The sequence below is a fragment of the Acipenser ruthenus genome, chromosome 11 (genome assembly GCF_902713425.1).
Source record: "Acipenser ruthenus chromosome 11, fAciRut3.2 maternal haplotype, whole genome shotgun sequence".
NCBI lineage: Eukaryota > Metazoa > Chordata > Actinopteri > Acipenseriformes > Acipenseridae > Acipenser > Acipenser ruthenus.
Genome location: NC_081199.1, coordinates 44,028,304 through 44,052,221, shown reverse-complemented (window position 1 = coordinate 44,052,221; position 23,918 = coordinate 44,028,304). Strand labels below are relative to the sequence as shown.

General features: G+C 45.7%; 1 protein-coding gene across 5 annotated transcripts in view; it reads left to right on the top strand.

Moving 5' to 3' along the window:
* Window positions 1-23,918, top strand: part of sema5ba (sema domain, seven thrombospondin repeats (type 1 and type 1-like), transmembrane domain (TM) and short cytoplasmic domain, (semaphorin) 5Ba) — an 88,311-nt gene that overhangs the window by 49,391 nt on the left and 15,002 nt on the right. For all 5 annotated transcript variants that reach the window (XM_059034123.1, XM_034044524.3, XM_034044526.3 and 2 more), the window contains exons 4-12: window positions 11-56; window positions 8,166-8,228; window positions 8,985-9,083; window positions 9,966-10,179; window positions 11,610-11,895; window positions 15,653-15,788; window positions 15,982-16,189; window positions 16,278-16,485; window positions 23,375-23,492. In XM_059034123.1, the coding sequence (XP_058890106.1) occupies window positions 11-56; window positions 8,166-8,228; window positions 8,985-9,083; window positions 9,966-10,179; window positions 11,610-11,895; window positions 15,653-15,788; window positions 15,982-16,189; window positions 16,278-16,485; window positions 23,375-23,492 (1,378 nt within the window). The remainder of the gene's footprint in view (window positions 1-10; window positions 57-8,165; window positions 8,229-8,984; window positions 9,084-9,965; window positions 10,180-11,609; window positions 11,896-15,652; window positions 15,789-15,981; window positions 16,190-16,277; window positions 16,486-23,374; window positions 23,493-23,918) is intronic.

Genomic DNA, 23,918 nt, shown 5'->3' with positions numbered 1-23,918 from the left:
TCTCTTACAGAAACTACCTCTTCAAACTGAGTCTTGTCAATGTCTCACTTATACAGGTATGCTCTGCTATTCATCTCCCCATCTATTATTATTATTATTATTATTATTATTATTATTATTATTATTATTATTATTATTATTATTATTTTTAAACACTTTTAAAATAAATGGTTGCATTTTTTTCTATTGAGATTGATTTGTGCCCGTATATCTTTCCAGAGAAGGGGGAAAGTGGTTTGATGTGGTATTGTGATAAGGAGAAAGTGTTGATTGGTACGGTGCCTGCATCAGGACCAGAGAGTGCATGTGCTTTGTGAGTTAGTGGAGAGTGCCAGAGCACTGCACCGTGAAGGAATGAAGCATGTGCTTTGAGCCATGGCTGCTACTGGCCAAGTGAAAACACTGGGCAGAAATGCTGGCACCCTGTAGAGCTCAGCTCAGCAGTTTGTGGTGAAAGTCAGAATAAGCCGTTTAACCTAGGCTCTAGGACTGTTTTAAAATGTAGTTCCACCAGGTGTGTAAATCTGGGTCTGCTGGAGAGAATGCTGTATTGAATACACAGGAATTGTCATGTATTGCCTTCTCAGAGGAAGAGGCTTAAACACTCTGCAGTTTAGTATTGTGATGTACTGCCTTCTCAGAGGAAGAGGCTTAAACACTCTGCAGTTTAGTATTGTGATGTACTGCCTTCTCAGAGGAAGAGGCTTAAACACTCTGCAGTTTAGTATTGTGATGTACTGCCTTCTCAGAGGAAGAGGCTTAAACACTCTGAAGTTTAGTATTGTGATGTACTGCCTTCTCAGAGGAAGAGGCTTAAACACTCTGCAGTTTAGTATTGTGATGTACTGCCTTCTCAGAGGAAAGAGTTTAAACACTCTGCAGTTTAGTATTGTGATGTACTGCCTTCTCAGAGGAAGAGGCTTAAACACTCTGCAGTTTAGTATTGTGATGTACTGCCTTCTCAGAGGAAGAGGCTTAAACGCTCTGAGTTTAGTAGGTCAGCTGGGAGCAGGGCTGGCTGGCTTTCTTGTTTCGCTGTAGGTACGTTTTCATTTTAGTAACAGGACGTGTTACAGACTGAGTTATTGAGTGTGACACAGCCTGTTATAGGGTAATCATTTAATCACTATTCTGCAGAGGCTAAGGCTACCAAGGGGGCATTAAAGATTGATTATTCAAATGAATTGGAGCTGCAGAAAGTTTAACGCATGGGTGTTCCGACGGCTTGAAAGCAGTATTATCATTCTGAGGGAAATCCGAATGATCTGACCTCTTCATTACCTCTTAATCTGACCAAGGTAGGTCCTGGTCAAGCTATTGGACTTGGAAAGATGAGACTGTTGGGAGAACTTCCTTCCTGCGTGATGTATAAGAGTTCAGGTGGTGGTCGTTTCTGCTTCGTTGATAATTACACATACAGGATGGAAGACGGGTGCTATTACACAGTAAGCCTACTGTTTCAAAACTAGCACCCTGATACGTAAAGTAAATACTGTTTCAATTACAAGTACTAAAAAAAGATGTGCTCCCAACCTGTATTTTGAACGGACTGACTTTGAAACAGTGTTGCTATTTTGAACGTATGTTTAAAAAGGTACGTTGAAATAATAATACTGCTATAACTGTAGTGTTTGGTGCTGCATTGTTCCTGAAGTTCAGCGAATCCATATGCTCTCTGCCCTGGATCCACCTTGAATAAGAGTGTGAAGGAGTTCATGGAAACAGTGTGAGTATGTTAGCACTGTACCGGAGTATGAAGAGCTGGACAGACTCCTGTATACTCCCTCTGTCCTGTCCTTCCCTCCCTCCCTCCTGCACTCCCTCCCTCCCTCCCTCCTGCCTGCCCTCCCTCCTTCACTAGCTCCCTCCTGCACTAGCTCCCTCCATTCCTCCCTCCCGCACTCCTGCACTCCCTCCCGCACTCCTGCACTCCCTCCCTCCCTCCCTCTGTCCCTCCCTCCTGCACTAGCTCCCTCCGTTCCTCCTGCCCTCCCTCCCATACTCCTGCACGCTCTCACTCCCTCTGTCCCCCTCCATCTCTCCCTCTCTCCCGCACTAGCTCCCTCTGTCCCTCCTGTCCTCCTCCTTCCCTCCCTCCTGCATTGCCTCTCTCTCTCTCACTCCCTCCTGCGCTCACTCCCTCCTGCACTCCCTCCCTCCCTCCTTCCCTCTGTCCATCTTGCACTCCCTCTGTCCCTCCCTCCCTCTGTCCCTCACTCTCTCCTGCCTTCCCTCCTGCACTCCTTCCTTCCGTCCCTCCCGCCCTCCCTCCCACACTAGCGCCCTCCGTCCCTCCCACACTCCCGCTTGCACTCCCTCCCTCTGTCCCTCCCTCCCTCCCTCCATCCCCCCTGCACTCCCTCCCGCACTCCGTCCCTCCCGCCCTCCCTCCCGCACTCACTCAAAAGGCTATTTATTGCTCCCGAGATAAGTGAGCTACAGTTTGCATGGCACTTTCATAAAGGGCAAAGTACCTACCCTGGAACACAGTCCTGCATATCACAAAAAGACAATAAAAAACAAACCAAAAAAATGCTTCCCAGGTGTGTGTGTCGGCTCTTTACTATCTCACACTTCCCTGCCCCCACTACCAGTATCTCTGCTGAGATAAGAAGGGATAGTGAGTGGGGTCCAAAAATCCATTCACATTGCAGAATGGATTAAACGTGAAAATAGCATTTCAATGTGAAGGGCGTTTAGGAGCGGTTATGCTGCACATGGATAAAAGAATGGGCACTTGGTGCCAAAACACATGAGTGGGTGCGTGAGGCTGTGACTGATCATTCATCAACTCAGCAATCAGTGTGACCTCATTAAGAAGTGGCGCACCTGCCTGTGTTGAATCGAATTTTGTTTTTATATGGGACTATTAATGTAGATTGCATTTAGAGCCCATAAAGAAGGGGGGAGAGGGAGGGGAGAGGGAAGGGAGGGGAGGGGAGGAGAGGAGGGGAGGGGGTGGTGGGGGATGGGAGGAGAGGAGAGGAGGGGTGTTTGTCAGATAACGCTCCAGCACTGAACCCCAGGAATGTAAACACTGCAATCAGCACATTGAGATTGATGTTGGCAAAGTGAATTCTTCCTACGGATGCAGTCTGTATTTCAAACTATTGCCAACACAGTGGTTGGCTATGGGAGCAGATTGAATGTATTATAATATAGGTGTCCTTGCCAGCAAGAAAAAGTGAATGACGAAGGCACCTTGACTGTGACCAGTTAATTAGGGGCTCTCTGCATGACACAGTGTTTCCCAGTTTTCTGTTTTAAATTTCAGTTTGGCTGGCCTGAGTGCTTTCCAACAGGTGACTGTTACTCACTGAATCCACGGCACACACAGAAAACAAAACACAAATCCCTTGGAACATTCGGGTGATTTTATCTTTTTTTTGCTCGTAAAAGATTGTATTTTCCTTGACCTCTTAAACTAAGCGTTTCTTCCTTTGGCTAAATAATTGCATTTAAAGAAAGATGGAGATAAATGAAAAAAGCTGCATTCATTTGAGTTCCCTTGCTATAAAAGGGGAAAGCAGTCCATTCTTCAGAAGAGAAGTGATTGTGCATTCTCTGGAGGATGGCTCCTCACTCAGGACCAGTGTGTCAGTGTAGGTTTCTTTCTTATACCCACACTGTCAATCTGCAGTTCGTCTATATCAGGAAGCTAAAAGCCTCAACAAGATTACTTTAGATGAAGACAATGAAAATTATTGCAGAGATTCAGTAAGTGAAAATGTTTCAGAGTTTTCTTTTAGCTATTTGTGTGCATTTGCACTGGGCTTAGAACTTCTCATTTCTTAATGTCTTTCTAACCAGCCAGAGTGGACATTCAGCTATTAGGCAAGAGGAACAAAAGAGGAAGGCAGGAGTCTACAGCCTTACACAGCCAGTTTATTACTGACCACATTCTTGTATTGTCTGTGCATGCAGAGGCAGAGCAACCAACTAGCCGACATAACAGGCACCCTCCTCCTCCCTCATCCTCTCTCCTCCTCCTCCTCCCTCATCCTCCTCTCTCTATCTCTCCTCCTCTCCCTTCTCTGTCCTCATCTCTCCTCCTCTCTCCCTCTGTCCTCCTCTCCTCTCTTCCTCCTTTCCTCCACTCTCCTTCTGTCCTCCTCTCCCTCCTCTGTCCTACTCTCTCCTACTCTCTCCTCTCCCCCTCCCTCTGACCCATACCTTGTGTAGACAGGACTAAAGTGTTTGGCTGAGTTGCTTTAGTTTCTTTTAAAAGGTACCCAGGTGTTGGAAGCCTGCAGGCTTTGGCACGCTCCGCTCAGTTTTTTAAAGCCACGGAGGAGATCCAGATAAAGACCATAGCGTGCGACTGAGAAAACATTCCGAGTGGGATCAGAGGTTACCGCTGGCTTTCCAAAACAGCTGACCTCTGACCTGTTGGCTTTATCAAGCCTCCATTCTGATGAGGGATACAAGCTCTGGGATTTCTTTCTTTTTTTTGGTTGATTTTTAATAGTTAACTAGCAGATCAGAAATGCAGAATTTGTCAGAAGATCTTAAAAATAATTAAATTGACATATTTTTGACGAATATGAGCCTGATGTCATGGATCCCCTCCCCCCCATATGTCTATAATAGTAGGCATCTCTGAAAGCAAACAAACCCCCACTAAGAATCGAAGCTCTGTATCCAGGGGAAGTCTGGACAGTTTAAACCAGGGATAGCTTTGACTGTCAGGCATAGCTGTGGGGTCTGTCTGTTTCTCACCAGCTGATAAAAGCGTAGCCTCAGGGAGTGTAACGAGGAATCATTCACCATTCAACTGCATTGCAATTAAACACACCCTCCACCTCCTACTTCAGGATAACGGCCAGTAATGTCCTCACCTTCCCATCAATTATAATGCGTCTGAGGGCAGCTGCATGACTCTGAAAGAAGTATATGAGGGCAGATAATACTGTAGAATTACATTTTAAAAGAGAACTTGGTAGTTAGATTCTGCAGCAGTGGAGTGGAGGGAGCCCGTGGTAAATTGAGTCTATTTTAAAATGAGCCGGTCCATTGCTGGAAAAACAAAACAAAATAAAAAGTGTTTTTTTGAGCCCTCTTGTGTAGGGATCAGTGTTCCGGGGCAATGGGGAAGGCTATTGAGAGTCTTGTCACATCTATCGGGAGGAGGCTGAAAGGGAGCTTTGCCTCTCTGAATAGGAGACTCTGCTAAAGGACCAAACGGGGAGGGGCTTGGGACCTTGAGAGGGGCCACAGGGATGGAGGGTCTCTCTGCTGCTAGGAGGCAGGTCTGCTTTACTTTCATCAGCCTTTCATTTAAACAGGATTCTTTTTATGCAGATTTGTTGAGGGGTGCAGAAAAAGACAAGTCTATCGTTTTGCATATTGTGTGTTTTTTTTTTTTAAGATTTGAAGCACACAGTAAATTCCTTGAGTTGTACCTACTTGTTTCTAAGACATCTGGAATGTTCAACAAAACGCTTGGTTACCAAAAAAAACAAACAGTTGTTCTGTGTTAGAGTGGTATGCTTTAGTGCCAGCCTCAGATGTGTGGCAATGCTGACCCTGCTATACACTCATAAGCTACAAAGAAAAGCAGTCGTAGGCATTTCTAGTTCCCGGTTGCTGCAGTGTTTCGCTGGAAAGTAAAATTTAAAAGCATGCTGGGTTTCTGACTTGCAGAGCGTTTCATGTGTTTTTTATGCTACAGTGTGCATTCTTGCTAACTTCAGAGTGTGGCGCTTGCACTATTCCAGAAGCTCTTATAGAGTTGCAGAGACCTGTATTTAATTGATTTTCATGTTGTTAAATCTGCTATTCTGCCAAGTTGCTGGTGTTGTTAACTCAAATCTCAAGAGAAGTACGGTGGGCTCAAAACAATGCTGGGCTCGGAGGGATATCCATAGTTCTGTTAGAGGGGAGAAGAGGACCGTCGTTTGCAATGGAGACGTATACGCACCAGTGGAATTAATGTACAGCTTCTTCCCAGCGTCTTGAGATGGCTTTTAGCTGATAAAGTATCGAATCGTTAGCAAAGCCTTTTTGTATTCAAATATTACTTCGGTGATGTACGTTTGGAGATTTGGTAAATGTGTGTCTTTTTAAATAGACAGATTCGCCGTCCACTCCTTCTGGAGTCCTAGAATGCATATTCCTTCAGTTGCTGTGTTTTAGGCAATGCTGATTCAAGTTAAATAACTGTTTGTTGCCCCTGTGTAACTAAGCTTGCACTGTCTGAGTCGAGGCAATCCAATGAGCACAACCCTAAGGTTGGCTCGGGTGAAGCCTGCTGAATGTGTGTGGGATGTGATAGCACTTTGGAGGGGGGGCTGGTGATGGTGATGAATGGGGGCTGACAGCGTTGCCAGAAAAGGAGAAGACAAACAGGGCCGAGGAATTTGTGTTATCTGAGGGTGTGAAGAGAGTTCTGTTCAGATGCGCAGCACCACGTTTAATTGCATGGACTTCTATTTTACTACAGCTAAGTAAGGCAATCGATTTGGTTCATTTAACCTGTTCTGTGAAAAGAAAATCAGCCAGTTTGAATCCAAAGCCACTGATTTATTTATTTATTTATTTTATTTTATTTATTTTTTCCACTTGTGTCCGTGTGCTTCATTTCCATGTGCTCCCTGAGTGCGTGTGCTTCATTTCCATGTGCTCCCTGAGTCCGTGTGCTTCACTTCCATGTGCTCCCTGCGTCCGTGTGCTTCATTTCCATGTGCTCCCTGAGTGTGTCTGCTTCATTTCCATGTGCTCCCTGAGTCCGTGTGCTTCATTTCCATGTGCTCCCTGAGTCCGTGTGCTTCATTTCCATGTGCTCCCTGAGTGCGTGTGCTTCATTTCCATGTGCTCCCTGAGTCCGTGTGCTTCATTTCCATGTGCTCCCTGAGTGCGTGTGCTTCATTTCCATGTGCTCCCTGAGTGTGTGTGCTTCATTTCCATGTGCTCCCTGAGTCCGTGTGCTTCATTTCCATGTGCTCCCTGAGTGCGTGTGCTTCATTTCCATGTGCTCCCTGAGTCCGTGTGCTTCATTTCCATGTGCTCCCTGAGTCTGTGTGCTTCATTTCCATGTGCTCCCTGAGTCCGTGTGCTTCATTTCCATGTGCTCCCTGAGTCCGTGTGCTTCATTTCCATGTGCTCCCTGAGTCCGTGTGCTTCATTTCCATGTGCTCCCTGAGTCCGTGTGCTTCATTTCCACGTGCTCCCTGAGTGCGTGTGCTTCATTTCCATGTGCTCCCTGAGTCCGTGTGCTTCATTTCCATGTGCTCCCTGAGTCCGTGTGCTTCATTTCCATGTGCTCCCTGAGTCCGTGTGCTTCATTTCCATGTGCTCCCTGAGTGCGTGTGCTTCATTTCCATGTGCTCCCTGAGTGTGTGTGCTTCATTTCCATGTGCTCCCTGAGTCCGTGTGCTTCATTTCCATGTGCTCCCTGAGTGTGTGTGCTTCATTTCCATGTGCTCCCTGAGTCCGTGTGCTTCATTTCCATGTGCTCCCTGAGTCCGTGTGCTTCATTTCCATGTGCTCCCTGAGTCCGTGTGCTTCATTTCCATGTGCTCCCCGAGTCCGTGTGCTTCATTTCCATGTGCTCCCCGAGTCCGTGTGCTTCATTTCCATGTGCTCCCCGAGTGTATTTGCCCTCTTTGTATGTTAAGCTATTAAGTCAAGAGCTCATTGTTGCCCCGGGTGGGGGGGGGGGGGGGAGGTTTTAGACGGACTTGAACTGCGAGACCCATGAGACAGAATGGAGTCCAGTGTGTCTGTGTGCTTCTAATACACTGATGTTTAATGGGACATGCACTCCTTTCCCAAGTTGTCTGACTCTCTCTATACAGAACTAAGATGTTTGTTGCTCGGAGTTGCATCCATAATTAAATGCAAGATAGCACTCTCTGGGGTATGGTGAAGGGGTGCCTTCAGTGCTATACTCCACTTCAATAATGACTTGCATTGACATGCAAATTCAGGCTGTTTCTCTCTGCTCACTGCCTGGTACAGGACCTCACACTTTAAACCATGGGCCACTTCTCCCCTGTTAGCAAGGTGAACAAACCACAATGAGAGTTAGTGTTAGTGTTAGGCTACTGTTATTTGACTATACCGTCTTGCATGTTTCGTTACATATCACTTTGAGGAGATAGTAGGCAAGTCGCAATGCAAAACAGACAGCATCACGTGTCTCTTGGTTTATTTTGGTTTCCTAGGCAACGGAATGGGGCTCAGACGAAGATACCAGGCGGTCCTGTCGAAGCAAAGGGAAGACAGAGGTACCGTGGGCGCCTGTTCAGTTCTTAGACTCTGAACTTTGCTCTGTGTTTACGGGGCAAACGGTGGATTGAGGGAGGGTTGGGTGCACAGGCAGTTTTATATGGCAATTTAAATCTGCACTTTGAGTCTGGCATACACTTAGAAAACTTGAATTTGTTAGCATGCCAGGCAAGTGTAGCCCTTCTCTCTGCTTCAACCTCTCACAGTTTGTTTGAGCATTTTCATTTCTTTGCAGGGATTGATTTTTAAAATTCCTTTTCATCCCTGATACTGAGAACAAAGCATTCCTTTGTAGTTCCTAACCTTAGGAAACACAATGAAAACAGAAACGAACCGCTCCGTAATGGCTTTGGTTGTATTATAGACTAGGGACTGCAGTAAGGGAAGACTGGACCTAGACTGCAGAACAGATAATCAGTTTGTTTAAAACTAAAACAACAAAATACTCTTTTTAATGAGGTTAGATTTAACAAAAAAAACAAAGTGTGTAATAATTGAACTGTATTGTCTGCTAGTTATCATTGTGCACTGATAGTACGTTCAGAAAGCAAGATTTAGAATGAACAGAAGCCAACTTTCACTGTCATAAACGGTCACAAACCTGCCTTTCTACTGGTCTTCCCTGCAAACAGAGGAGGCCTGTATAGCTGTCACAGCTTCTCAACTCATTGTGGTGGCCTGCGCCATGCAGCAATACAGTAAATCCCACCCAGATACAGTGTGGCATTATTCATGTGGTTTTATTTGCTTTGCAGGTGGAGTGCCAGAATTATATCCGGGTGTTGCTTATCAGTGGCAAGAAATTGTTTACCTGCGGCACCAATGCATTTTTACCAGTTTGCACAACTAGACAGGTAGACTATCGTTGGCTTCTGCTTTTGTGTTCAGAATGTGTATTGCTGTAAATGGGGTGGGGGCTTGCCATTGCAGTGTAAAGCATGCTGATTGGCGCTGAAGACTGGGAGCCATTCATCACTGTAATAAAATGATTTCATTATTATTTTTCTAATATTCAGGTGATGCAGTGACCTAGTTTTCAGTTCGGTTGCCAATTTTTAAGATATTTTACCCATACAAATCAATCAAAGTTTATGTAATTGTGTAAGTTCAGTGTTGGTCGTGCATTCCAGCTGGATGGCTAAACAAACAAGCCAGCAAAGACTCCTTGTGATTTGCAGTGATGGCACCCCTTCACCTTACCCCACAGTGCCATCTCATCCACCCCTTCACCTCACCCCACAGAGTGCCATCTCATCCACCCCTTCCCCTTACCCCACAGAGTGCCATCTCATCCACCCCTTCACCTCACCCCACAGTGTGCCATCTCATCCACCCCTTCACCTCACCCCACAGAGTGCCATCTCATCCACCCCTTCACCTCACCCCACAGAGTGCCATCTCATCCACCCCTTCCCCTTACCCTACAGTGCCATCTCATCCACCCCTTCACCTCACCCCACAGTGTGCCATCTCATCCACCCCTTCACCTCACCCCACAGAGTGCCATCTCATCCACCCCTTCACCTCACCCCACAGAGTGCCATCTCATCCACCCCTTCACCTTACCCCACAGTGTGCCATCTCATCCACCCCTTCCCCTTACCCTACAGTGCCATCTCATTGAATTATAGGTGGCTAGAACATGCTGGTGGAAGGTGTGGATGTAGAAGCATTAATAAAACAGGATTTAAAAAGCAAAGCATGGGTTAATAAGTTAATGATTGTTTGTGTTTCAGATCGGGAATCTGAGCCGGGTGATCGACAGGGTGAATGGGGTGGCTCGCTGCCCGTACGACCCCCGACACAACTCCACGGCGGTGGTGACATCACAGGGGGAGCTGTACGCCGCCACCGTCATCGACTTCTCCGGGCGAGACCCCGTCATCTACCGCAGCCTGGGGAACATGCCCCCGCTCCGCACGGCGCAGTACAACTCCAAATGGCTCAACGGTAGGATGCCCAACAGAAACTGCTGTCCTGCTGTCCTGAATATTTATTACATCGTGTTCTTGTATCTGCTAAACCATCCAGTCTGTATCCCTCAAGTGTGTGCAGGAGCGACACTGATTGCTATTTCACTGACGTGCAGATATTTCCACAGAAGAAGCTATCTGGACATAGTCATTTCAAAAGCAACACATTTATATTAAATATCTTAACATTCTAAAGGCCTCTTCTGTCCAAAATATTCTATGCAATATTTATACTTCCCAGGAGGGGGTGCTGTGTTGTGTACCCGAGAGAACGATTTATTAATCCGATTTCTGGTCCATAGTTACAGTGCAATGACCACCGTTTCTATTCTTGAAGCCAGAAGGAAAAGGGTTAACTTTCTTTGTCTAGGTTTCGTGATGACTGCTAAAAGCTCAGTTTTAATGGATCAGACTTAAATTACACGTAATGAGCAGGAGGCTTCAGCAGGGATTATGAATCACTGTGTTTTGTGAGACATACTCTATAGAAAATCTAATAGCAGCTCGATACAGAGGTGCTCAGGATTTTTCAATTGTGAGTTTGTTGCTGGTGTGAAATGCTGGGGTATGTCTTGGCAAGGAACAAGGAAAATTCAAAGAGTGGCAATTTTGTCTTTTGTCACTTCAAGTGCGTATTTTATTTCTGTCTCTTGAGTGGGATGCCTGCTGCTGCACCCCTGAAAGCCACTTAGCAGCTTTTCTTTTGGCACAGCAGCCTCTCTTGTCAATCAAACCTTGAGAAATAAGAACCTGCAGGCCGGAGGTTATGAAACATTCAGAATTTATGGAATATGAATATTGAGACAAACAGAACTTGCAAGAATGAAGCTCCCCACAGGATGGATTTCAGCTGTTAAGATGCATCTGCCCTTTACCTCTCCCAAGTAGCCTACGTTTAATAATGTAATTCAGCCCATTAGCCTCTACTGTGTATCTGTTATAACCTTCATGTTAAACGGGCAGTCCTTGCATGGACTGCTGTTTGTTTTATGGTAACCTCTCATTTTTGTTAGACGGATGATCATATCAAATGTTGACATAAAGGAGATGTATTTAAAGTTTGTTTTAAGTTACTCAAAGTTAATCGAGCAAAACTACATTAAATCGCTTTTGTGTCAACATCACTGACGCCACTGGAGAGGGGAACACAGAAAGGAACTGCTGCTGGATTTTCAATTAACCCCAGACCTAAACACTATTGTAATCAAATTGCTTCTATGTTGGCAATTCTCATTTCAAATGTTCAATGTGCAGCTTATTGCTTTCCTTTTTATAATTTTAATTTCAATTCAAAATGGTTTGCGCTTTGAGATTGGAACACCAGAGAATATGTTGAGTAGGAATCCCCTGCCCTGTATGGAATGCCGCTAACAGAGATTGACTTGCCTGCTTGTGTTTTTTGTTTAGAGCCCAACTTCATTGCTGCCTATGACATGGGCTTGTTCACGTACTTCTTCCTGCGAGAGAACGCTGTGGAGCACGACTGTGGGAAGGTGGTGTACTCGCGGGTGGCGCGGGTCTGCAAGAACGACCTCGGGGGGAGGTTCCTGCTGGAGGACACATGGACCACCTTCATGAAGGCCAGACTGAACTGCTCGCGCTCAGGAGAGATTCCCTTCTACTACAACGAGCTGCAGAGCACCTTCTACCTGCCCGAGCAGGACCTCCTCTATGGCATCTTCACCACTAACGTGTAAGAGCAGCATGTGTGCATCATTGATGTGTAACAGCCGTGTGTATCTGCATCACTAACATGTAAGAGCAGCGTGTGTGCATCACTGATGTGTAAGAGCTGTGTGTACCTGCATCACTAACATGTAAGAGCAGTGTGTGTGCATCACTGATGTGTAAGAGCCGTGTGTATCTGCATCACTAACGTGTAAGAGCAGTGTGTGTATGCATCACTAACGTGTAAGAGCCGTGTATCTGCATCACTAATGTGTAAGAGCAGCGTGTGTGCATCACTGATGTGTAAAAGCTGTGTGTATCTGCATCACTAACGTGTAAGACCAGTGTGTATGCATCACTGATGTGTAAGAGCATCATTATTGTTATTACTACTTGCATTTTGGGTTTTACTTTTACTTTCATCAGTAGCGGTATTTATTTTCAGAAATCGCTTCTCTTCTTGTAATGGGGTCTTCTGTGAAAGGTACTTCCAAACGCAGCGCTTCCAAACGCAGCGCTTCCAAACGCAGCGCTTCCAGACGCAGCGCTTCCAAACGCAGCGCTTCCAAACGCAACGCTTCCAAACAAAGCGCTTCCAAACGCAGTGCTTCCAAACAAAGCGCTTCCAAACGCAACGCTTCCAAACAAAGCGCTTCCAAGCAAACACAAACCAATGAAATGCCGAGCGTCTCGTCACAAAGCCCTTCAGCGACGTTAGTGCTGAGAAATTGGAATTCATGTATCCGTAAGCGCATCTTGTGAGAATCCTTTGCTTTTGTTTTTTGTCCATCATTTGCTTTACCGTGGTGCCCAGAGACAGCTTTCCAAACATATCTTTTATAAACCAGCTCCTGATTCCCCCTGGCAATAGCACCTGATCAGCAGCTTGTTTTGTTTCACCTTTATACAGTTCCCACATTTGCAATAGCAACTCAGCCTCCCAATGGGTTAACCTGTGCAGTGCTGCTGGTAGAGAGAATGGAATAGCCTTCATCTTACCACAGGGGAAAGACTCATTCTGCTCATGACCATGATAGCTTCACTAATAGAATATGGTAATGTAATCATAAGTGCAGTATCTCCGACTGCCTGAAATAAATTGCACACCTTCCACTCCAGCGCCTTGGGTTTTGTTCTAAATAGACCATGTACAAAGCGCCCCTCCTCTTTTTGATCTGCTCAGAGGCTTGGCTTCTGAGTCCGGATTCTTTCTGCTGCTGTGCTTCAAGTATCGAAGCAGGACAGGCCCTTTAATTTACTGTACTTCTTATTGCGATCTCCCCTGTGAATGCCTGGAGGAAACCGCACACACTGATTAGGCTGCTGGTGCTTCACAGTTACAGTGGGGGGTTTCTTGTGCTCGGGACTGTAACTGAACACTGAAAACCTGTCCTTTCACGCACACGTTTGCAGGAAAGCTCTGTTTTGCCTCAAGATTATCTCGGTGCTTACAGTTGTCCTGACAATCTGGCATGTGCGGAGGTCATGTTTATTTGATATTTTACTGCTTCTATTTCATCGCTTAATTCTCAAGCCATATACAGCTTAGGTATAATAATATATGGTTGCTGAACAAGACTACACCCTAAACCATAAGCTAGCAAGTGTTAAGACAGGGACAGGCTTGTCAGGACTGCTCGAGTCAGCCTAGGTTTTTGAATGCGTTCCCAAGGCCAGCAGACAGCCAGTATAAAGAAGCATATTAACCTCCTAGCTAAACACAAGTACCCTGTGAAATGGAGATATGGAAGCACCAGGGAGAAGTCTGCCTCAGTAATACTATTGTGACATTTACAAAGTGATTTGCTACACTGCTGGGCAAAAGATTTGGGCTGGGGTCAGGAAATGGCTTTGTCATCGCTGCTGGCAGTGTTTGCTTATGCAGTGCAGAATGCTTCGTACAGCTTGCCCTGTGCAAATTGCTTCATAGCCATTAGACACTGCGCTGCTGCTTCAGAGTGCATCGCTGGCTTAGGCTTTTAACCTTGTTTTACATTGGGTCATTCATGCAGGCATTTGAAGTATTAGTGTTACCATCAAGGAGCTATAAGTGTATCTGTATCTAGCAGCTGCAAAAAAGCAATACAGTGTAGTGTGCAAAAAAATATAGAGGAGTGTATAATGGTCTTGGAATTGCCACATTCAAGAGCTGTGGATAGATAATCTGTCTTGGAATAGAGGTGACCTTGTTAGAGTTTTGAGTTTAAAGTAAATGCAATTCAAAAGTGGGGCAAAGTGCAAACACATTAAAACTACTAACTTCAAAAATATCAACCTCATTCTGTGCATCAAAAAGTATTCCAGGATGAAACGATCTACAATCAAGTTACGTATGGCGATGCATTACATGCGATGGTCCTGATTTTGGAATCACATTGTTTCAGCATTCGAGAACCATGTGGTGGATTACGAGAAGCTTTTTCTTGTTTTTTAGTCTTGTATCAAAATACATGCCTCCGTGATACGTCATGTAAAGCTAGTTTTGCAATACATGATGACTCTTTACTCCCCTGCTGCTGAGATGGTAAATATGTATAATATATATACAACACAAAAACCTTTTCATGCTCTTTCTTAAGCATCGTCAGAATCAAGGTTTCAGTCTGTACATGCCGTCCGGATTGAGATCAGTGTACGCACTGAAACTTTGATGTCTGCTTTCTGATGTCCTGGATTTCAGTAAATCACCATTCTGCTGGAGTTTTCTTTGTAGACAGGCCAGCGCAGCTTTCAAGCAAACTCACCTGTAGTGCAGATGGTGCTGAGGATCAATCCTGGTTGCAGTTACCTGCCCTGGACCTTTCTTCTGCCCTGCAGATGTTCAGCACAATGATTTATTTTATTGAAACACAGTAATAAGCAGCTACAATCTCTAGGAAGTACCTGTATTCCAGTTCTTGTACTTAACACTTACTAATATGAATGAAATGACCAACTTCACCGGTCTGCATCCAGATGCACTGCCAATCAGCTGCATGTGTATTCAAACCAGGGCAAGACAAGAACTCATTACTTGCACATCCAAACACTGTAGGGACATTACATTACAAAGTGAGCAAGGCATTGTGTATGCAGTGTTCAATATGTAATACCTGTGGAACATGAGAATAACTTCTCCATGCTTGCCCATACTTACACTATCATTATAAGCGCACAGTACAGAAAGGAGAATGTGCATGGATTACAATGTAGTAGTCCAAGGGGTCTGTGTGATTTTATTTTATTTAATTACTTATTCATTAGAGCATGCTGCTGCTGTTAGGAGGTGTGCTACAGAGAGAAAGCATTGCTCAGATTCATTAGAACATGCTGCTGCTGTTAGGAGGTGTGCTACAGAGAGAAAGCATTGCTCAGATTCATTAGAGCATGCTGCTGCTGTTAGGAGGTGTGCTACAGTGAGAAAGCATTGCTCAGATTCATTAGAACATGCTGCTGCTGTTAGGAGGTGTGCTACAGAGAGAAAGCATTGCTCAGATTCATTAGAGCGTGCTGCTGCTGTTAGGAGGTGTGCTACAGAGAGAAAGCATTGCTCAGATTCATTAGAGCATGCTGCTGCTGTTAGGAGGTGTGCTACAGAGAGAAAGCATTGCTCAGATTCATTAGAACATGCTGCTGCTGTTAGGAGGTGTTCTACAGAGAGAAAGCATTGCTCAGATTCATTAGAACATGCTGCTGCTGTTAGGAGGTGTGCTACAGAGAGAAAGCATTGCTCAGATTCATTAGAGCATGCGGCTGCTGTTTTGTCGCTCAGTAAGTTTTCTTTCTCTTTCTTTAATCTGCAGTAATAGCATTGCTGCTTCAGCAGTTTGCTCTTTCAATCTCAGCGCTATAACCCAGGCGTTTAATGGACCTTTCCGCTATCAGGAAAACCCACGTTCCACATGGCTGCCTACACCGAACCCCATTCCCAACTTCCAGGTAAGCTCTGCATCGGACTCAACCTGAGTCAGCATTTCTTGCATTGGTGTCTTCACTGCATTTGTTTAACACTTCCTTGATAACGGAAACATAACAGCTTTTAATGATTTGTAAACTCAATGCAGTGCAGTTGTTTTTTGCACTGGTGTCTCCACTGAGTTTTCTTTCTATAATGTGTCTGGTATCCTCCCAGTGCGGCACAGTGAATGACAACACTCCCAATGAGAACCTGACAGAGCGCAGCCTGCAGGACGCACAGCGCTTATTCCTCATGAACGACGTGGTGCAGCCCGTCTCTGTGGACCCCCTCGTCACTCAGGACAACGTCCGCTTCTCCAAGCTAGTGGTGGACATCGTCCAGGGCAGGGACACCCTGCACCATGTCATCTACATCGGAACCGGTAAGAGGAGCTTGCACGCTCCTACACTCACAAACACTGCTGCTTTTTTGTTGTTTTGGTTCAGTGATTTTTGTTCTTACCCAATCAGAATACGGCACCATCCTGAAGGTGCTGGCTACGTCCAATAAGAGCCTGCGGGGGTGTTTCCTGGAGGAAATGCAGCTGCTTCCGCTGGGTCAGCGGGAACCAATCCTGAGCCTCCAGATCCTGCACAGTGATAGGTCGCTTTTCGTGGGCTTGAACGGGAATGTGCTGAAGATCCCCCTGGAAAGGTGTTCCAATTACAAAACTGAACGGTGAGGAAACGCTGCTTTATTATGCCCCTAATAAGCTAACATTGGAACTACAGTACACCTCAACAAATGAAACGCTGTCCTGTTTTTAAAAGAGCATTCAAACACAAGGACACAATGTTGTCGAAGTGAGGATACAAAAGCCTGAAGGAGAGGCGCCTGGACGAGCAGTGCCAACACGCGGAGGGGAACCGTGGCGAGGAGTGCGGAGGGGTGGGGTGCGAGGAGTGCGGAGGGGTGGGGTGCGAGGAGTGCGGAGGGGTGGGGTGCAAGGAGTGCGGAGGGGTGGGGTGCGGAGGGGTGGGGTGCGAGGAGTGGCGAGGAGTGCGGGGTGCAAGGAGTGCGGAGGGGTGGGGTGCGAGGAGTGGCGAAGAGTGCAGGGTGCGAGGAGTGCGGAGGGGTGGGGTGCGAGGAGTGGCAAGGAGTGCGGGGTGGCGAGGGGTGCGGAGGGGAACCGTGGCGCGGAGGGGCGGGGTGGCGAGGGGTGCGGAGTGGCGAGGAGTGTGGGGTGGCGAGGAGTGCGGAGGGGCGGGGTGCCGAGGGGCGGGGTGGCGAGGGGTGCGGAGGGGAACCGGGGTGGCGAGGGGTGCGGAGTGGCGAGGAGTGCGGAGTGGCGAGGAGTGCAGGGTGGCGAGGGGTGCGGAGGGGCGAGGAGTGCGGAGGGGCGGGGTGCCGAGGGGCGGGGTGGCGAGGGATGCGGAGGGGCGGGGTGGCGAGGAGAGCGCTGACACACTGGGGCACTCCCCTTTCTATGCACTTCACTGGTCAGGTTTTGTTTTCAATGAAAGTTAGTAATGTTTCAGCCAGTAGATACTGCCTCCCCCCCACCTCCCCCAGCTGTGTTTAATTGTGAGTTTATATATAATATATAACCTCTTGGGGCTCCGTCCCTTGCGTGTCTCATTGAATATAGCCCTGTTCCATACCAGACGGCCGTTGTTCAGGATAATCATCTCAGTGACCACCTTGGGAACGAACGGGTTCTTTTCAAATTGAATGTAATGACTTCCTCCCAACTCCACTCTGAAATCCCTGGACAGAGAACTTGCATTGTTGGGATTGTCTGGGTTCCACAGCAGGTTATTATTGACCTTGATGAATGAGATGTCATGTGGCTATGATTCGTGTTCCAGTTTAAAATAAAGCAGCAGGCCTGGAGAGAACTCTGCTCCTCACTAATTCTCTCAAACTTCTAGTTTCCTTGTTATTCCTTTAGAGAGAATTTAAACCACAGTACCTGCATAGCATGCTTTAATTGTTACTTTAACGAAATGTCAGCACTCTGGTAGTAGTGGTAGTGCCACTGTTTCTACAGTAGTACAAAAGCATATTTTCATTTCTTAATGGGTTTTTTTATATAAACACTCTATATATTTTAAATAGTGTATGGAGTAAATGATAAACTATCCATGAACGATAAAGTGGTGTTCCTTTTTATATGCATAAAGAAAAGCTAAATGGTTCACAAGAAAGGAACTTGTTTATGAATCAGTGTCTTAAAAGTCCATTGTACATGTGGTTGTGCTTAGTGGAATTAAACATGACCTCTTATATCTTCACTTCCTCTCAGTCCGTCAGAGGGCTGCCGTCACTGTGCTGCTAGGAGACTCATTCACTTTCCTGCATCTCTAATTTGTTTTCTGGCAACAGAATGACAGTGAATTTATCATCTATCAGCTTCATCTGTCATTAATTCAGTTTGATAAATGTCTCTATGATCCTGCTGTTGGAAAGTTCCGGTTTTGGTCTCCTGACGTTTAGCTTGCCCCCCCCCCCCAATACATCAGGACTAACAAACCGAACGTCCCGAACGTCGCGACCGTGACGTCAGACAAGCGGCTCACATTATGTCTGCATATGCGTCTTGGTTTCTTTAGTTTCAGATTAACCGGTTTGGCTGAAGCTGATCAATACCCATTGCAACTACACTGTGTTTTGGGGGGGAACCTCCTGAGATAGGACTGGTGAACTGAATGTGTGCGAGAGCATGTGTTTCAGTGCCTTCAGTGAGCAGCAGGTTAGGAGGGGTATTTTGATAAGACTGCCATTGTATTTCGGTTGGAGTCAGCTAGGAGAATTGAGAGAGCCCCAGCATAGAGCAGCTAGCAGTGAAGAGATTGGAGAATTGAGAGCGCCCCAGCACAGAGCAGCTAGCAGTGAAGCGCTTGGTGAATTGAGAGAGCCCCAGCACAGAGCAGCTAGCAGTGAAGAGATTGGAGAATTGAGAGAGCCCCAGCACAGAGCAGCTAGCAGTGAAGCGCTTGGTGAATTGAGAGAGCCCCAGCACAGAGCAGCTAGCAGTGAAGCGCTTGGAGAATTGAGAGCGCCCCAGCACAGAGCAGCTAGCAGTGAAACGCTTGGTGAATTGAGAGAGCCCCAGCACAGAGCAGCTAGCAGTGAAGAGATTGGAGAATTGAGAGCGCCCCAGCATAGAGCAGCTAGCAGTGAAGTGCTTGGTGAATTGAGAGCGCCCCAGCACAGAGCAGCTAGCAGTGAAGTGCTTGGTGAATTGAGAGAGCCCCAGCACAGAGCAGCTAGCAGTGAAGAGATTGGAGAATTGAGAGAGCCCCAGCACAGAGCAGCTAGCAGTGAAGCGCTTGGTGAATTGAGAGAGCCCCAGCATAGAGCAGCTAGCAGTGAAGAGATTGGAGAATTGAGAGCGCCCCAGCACAGAGCAGCTAGCAGTGAAGCGCTTGGTGAATTGAGAGAGCCCCAGCACAGAGCAGCTAGCAGTGAAGAGATTGGAGAATTGAGAGAGCCCCAGCACAGAGCAGCTAGCAGTGAAGCGCTTGGTGAATTGAGAGAGCCCCAGCATAGAGCAGCAAGCAGTGAAGAGATTGGAGAATTGAGAGCGCCCCAGCATAGAGCAGCTAGCAGTGAAGTGCTTGGTGAATTGAGAGCGCCCCAGCACAGAGCAGCTAGCAGTGAAGTGCTTGGAGAATTGAGAGCGCCCCAGCATAGAGCAGCTAGCAGTGAAGTGCTTGGTGAATTGAGAGCGCCCCAGCACAGAGCAGCTAGCAGTGAAGCGCTTGGTGAATTGAGAGAGCCCCAGCACAGAGCAGCTAGCAGTGAAGAGATTGGAGAATTGAGAGCGCCCCAGCATAGAGCAGCTAGCAGTGAAGAGATTGGTGAATTGAGAGAGCCCCAGCACAGAGCAGCTAGCAGTGAAGTGCTTGGTGAATTGAGAGAGCCCCAGCACAGAGCAGCTAGCAGTGAAGTGCTTGGTGAATTGAGAGAGCCCCAGCACAGAGCAGCTAGCAGTGAAGTGCTTGGTGAATTGAGAGAGCCCCAGCACAGAGCAGCTAGCAGTGAAGTGCTTGGTGAATTGAGAGAGCCCCAGCACAGAGCAGCTAGCAGTGAAGTGCTTGGTGAATTGAGAGAGCCCCAGCACAGAGCAGCTAGCAGTGAAGCGCTTGGTGAATTGAGAGAGCCCCAGCACAGAGCAGCTAGCAGTGAAACGCTTGGTGAATTCAGAGAGCCCCAGCATAGAGCAGCTAGTGAAGTGCTTGGTGAAAAAAAAGAAAAGTAATCAAACTCAGAAAAGTATGTATTACTGGTAGCAGAGTGTTTTGATTACAGACTCATTTCCTCTGGCACAGACCCCGAGATTAAAGCAGTTTCTATCTTGAGGTTTGATTCATTGCTTGGGAGGCTTGTATTTCCTACAAGCCAATAAGTGCCCCCTGGAAAGTGAAAACCTACTTAACTCTTGTTTTTTTATGTCAGTATTATAACTTTCGGACTGGCTTGTCACTAAAGTTACCCCTGCAGTATTTTTCCTATCTCTAATGTAATAACTTCCTGGTTTAACAACTCTCTGAAAACCATGCCCTCTGGTTTTAAAAAGCAATGCAGTTTGTATTACTTGGCTGCCTGCCACCTTGTTATTTTTATGAAGCAAGTTAACATGAGGAGATGTTCTCAATATGCCTAAGGGCCAATTAGATTTGAAAGCCTGATTTAACATGTATTATATAGCCAGCCCTGACTGTGTCAATGCCACACTGCATTGACAGTCTGCTGCCTGCAGGAATATACAGACAGACAGACAGACTAGTCTCTCTCTGTCTCATGGCAGCACAAATCCACTGGCCCAGCTGCTGTGGAGGCAGAATTGGAAGTGTAGATTCACTGTTTCAGAATTGGAAGTGTAGTTTCACTCTACAGAATTGGAAGTGTAGATTCACTGTTTCAGAATTGGAAGTGTAGTTTCACTCTACAGAATTGGAAGTGTAGATTCACTGTTTCAGAATTGGAAGTGTAGTTTCACTCTACAGAATTGGAAGTGTAGATTCACTGTTTCAGAATTGGAAGTGTAGTTTCACTCTACAGAATTGGAAGTGTAGATTCACTGTTTCAGAATTGGAAGTGTAGTTTTTTAAATTGTACAATTCAAAACAGTAAATTCACTGGGCTTTCTCTGTGTGTGTTGGTTAGTAAATTCACTGGACTCCCTGTGTGTGTGTGTGTTGGGTAGTAAATTCACTGGACTCCCTGTGTGTGTGCTGGGTAGTAAGCTCCAGGAGTGATGGCCTTTGCCATCAAACTGCATACTTTGTTGTTTACTACTTGTTAAAATCAGTAATACTGTACTAATTAGCATCTATAAATAATAAAAAACAAAAACATTTACTTTTTAGACTAGTTTTGAAAATATTATTATTATTAGTAGTAGTAGTAGTATTATTAGTATTATTATTATTAGTATTGTATTATTAGTGTGTGTATTGGTGAATTAGTATTAGAATTAACTGGCAGTGTATCCCTGTCTCCACTAATTTCATTCAAATCCTACTTTGTCGTATTTTTTAGTGCTTAGACTTTAACTTAAGTGCATTCCAGGTCTGTGCATTAAAAAGTACAGCATATGGTTAATAATAAATATATTGGATTTTGCACATGCAGACTCAGTTTTCCAGTCTGGGTGTTTTTATAGAAGGGATGTGTTCTTGATTGTGGTGCTGTGACGCATGGCAGAGGAGCGAGTGGACTGTATTATGCAGTGTGTCAGCTCAGCATTGCTTTCAGCTATTCTTTTTGTGTTAGTATTCCCGTAGTCTTAAGAGCTTACTAGCCTGGCTGCTTTTATTGCTGACAGTTCACCACAGTTGTTTCTTCTATGCTAACTTTGCGTGTGTGAGATTGGGGGTGTGAAGGGGCTTCTTATAAGAGGTTAATAGCAGTTTCTTCTTCTAAGTTTCAATAGGCTAATAGGCTTACATTGCATCCTGTGTTACAGGTTTAAACCATTTCAGAAGCACCAGCTCAAAGATAACCCACTAGCCACATCCCTGTCTGACAATATGATACTCCTTAACCAAGCAAGCCGTACTTTGAAATTCAACATTTCAGAGAGAAGGAAAATAAATGCCCTTGTTGATTTAGTCTTTCATTGCAATCCAACTGGACTTCATTTGAATAGGTGTGTTTTAAAGATGTGTGTGAATCAAAGCTTCAGTGCCTAAAAAACACAAATGCAACGTTGTTTAAACTGTTAACCTACAAGACTTTGAAACAGCACAGGACATCTAAACCTACCACCTTCCCACTCTAACATGAGGAGTGAAAGGCATGCCTGTCAGGACCTGCTCCCCCTGCAGCCTGCAGCCCCTCCACTGTAACAATGATTTAATGACTGGGTTAGCATTCCCTCCAGTCCCATAGACAGCAGCGTTGTTTGTATCAGAGCCTCAATGAGCTTGGCGTGGAGCCAGCGTAACGGGAAGCTCCTGTCCAGGATGTGATTGATGCCTTATCATGGCTGGTTCACTCTGACAAATTGAAAAGTCTCAGTTTTCATCACGGGTGACAGCAAGGACTAAATGGCACTCTGTCCTCTTTGAGGAGGGATTTTCAGGGTCGGGTGGACCAATGCCCCTGAGGCTCAGAACACCGTGCCAGTGTTCAGGCTAGACAGGGTGTCAGTGTGTATCTCATTCACGGGCAGCACTTACTCCAGGATCAGGCTCCCTCTCCTCTGTGGAGGAGCATGACCAGGGTGTCAGCGTGTATCTCATTGGGCAGCAGTGTGGAGTAGTGGTTAGGGTTCTGGACTCTTGACCGGAGGGTTGTGGGTTCAATCCCCAGTGGGGGACACTGCTGCTGTACCCTTGAGCAAGGTACCTTACCTAGATTGCTCCAGTAAAAACCCAACTGTATAAATGGGTAATTGTATGTAAAAATACTGTGATATCTGTATAATGTGAAATCTTGTAACAATTGTAAGTCGCCCTGGATAAGGGCGTCTGCTAAGAAATAAATAATAATAATAATAATTGCACTTACTGCAGGATCAGGCTCCCTCTCCTCTGTGGAGGAGCATGACCAGGGTGTCAGCGTGTATCTCATTGCACTTACTGCAGGATCAGGCTCCCTCTCCTCTGTGAAGGAGCATGACCAGGGTGTCAGCGTGTATCTCATTGCACTTACTGCAGGATCAGGCTCCCTCTCCTCTTCTTCTTTTTCTTTTGCGAAGGAAAATGTTATTGTTTTCAGTTTTGTTTTTCAGTTAGTAATTTGTTGGGTGATTGAAAAAGGTCAGTTTTCTCACCTTCACTTGCCACACATACGAACGCGTCTTTGTTCCTTCGGGCTGTGCCAGTTACCACATGGCTTGGGACAGACAGCTTTATTACATTCATGTGAAATTGTTTTCAGTGAATTGCTTAGCAATTAGACTATATATTTAAGAAGCATACAATCAGTTTAATTGCTGGATTGCATTCTCCATAATAAAACATTGTCTTGGGCATTACACAGTTATTTGTTTACCCCTTCAAGCTATTTTATTCCAATTGTTTTTTCCAAGGTAACCTTTTCCCGTTCCAGTAGTTTTATTTTCTAGCTGAATGAATTGGCAATTGACAGGAATCCATGTGTTTCCTTCCTGCAGTATTTGTTTGGGTGCCCGGGATCCATACTGTGGCTGGGATAGCAAGCAGAGACGCTGCACCACTATTGAGGACAGCTCCAACATGAGCCAGTGGAGCCAGAACATCACAGAGTGCCCGGTGAGTGCATGTTACTAGCACGGGAACAGCTCTAACATGAGTCACATCATCACAGAGTGCATCACTCTATTCTGTGAATGCACAGGGCTTTGCAGTTTCATTGTTATCTCTATTCTGTGAATGCATAGTGCTTTGCAGTTTCATTGTTATCTCTATTCTGTGAATGCATAGTGCTTTGCAGTTTCATTGTTATCTATATTCTGTGAATGCATAGTGCTTTGCAGTTTCATTGTTATCTCTATTCTGTGAATGCACAGGGCTTTGCAGTTTCATTGTTATCTCTATTCTGTGAATGCATAGTGCTTTGCAGTTTCATTGTTATCTCTATTCTGTGAATGCATAGTGCTTTGCAGTTTCATTGTTATCTCTATTCTGTGAATGCACAGGGCTTTACAGTTTCATTGTTATCTCTATTCTGTGAATGCA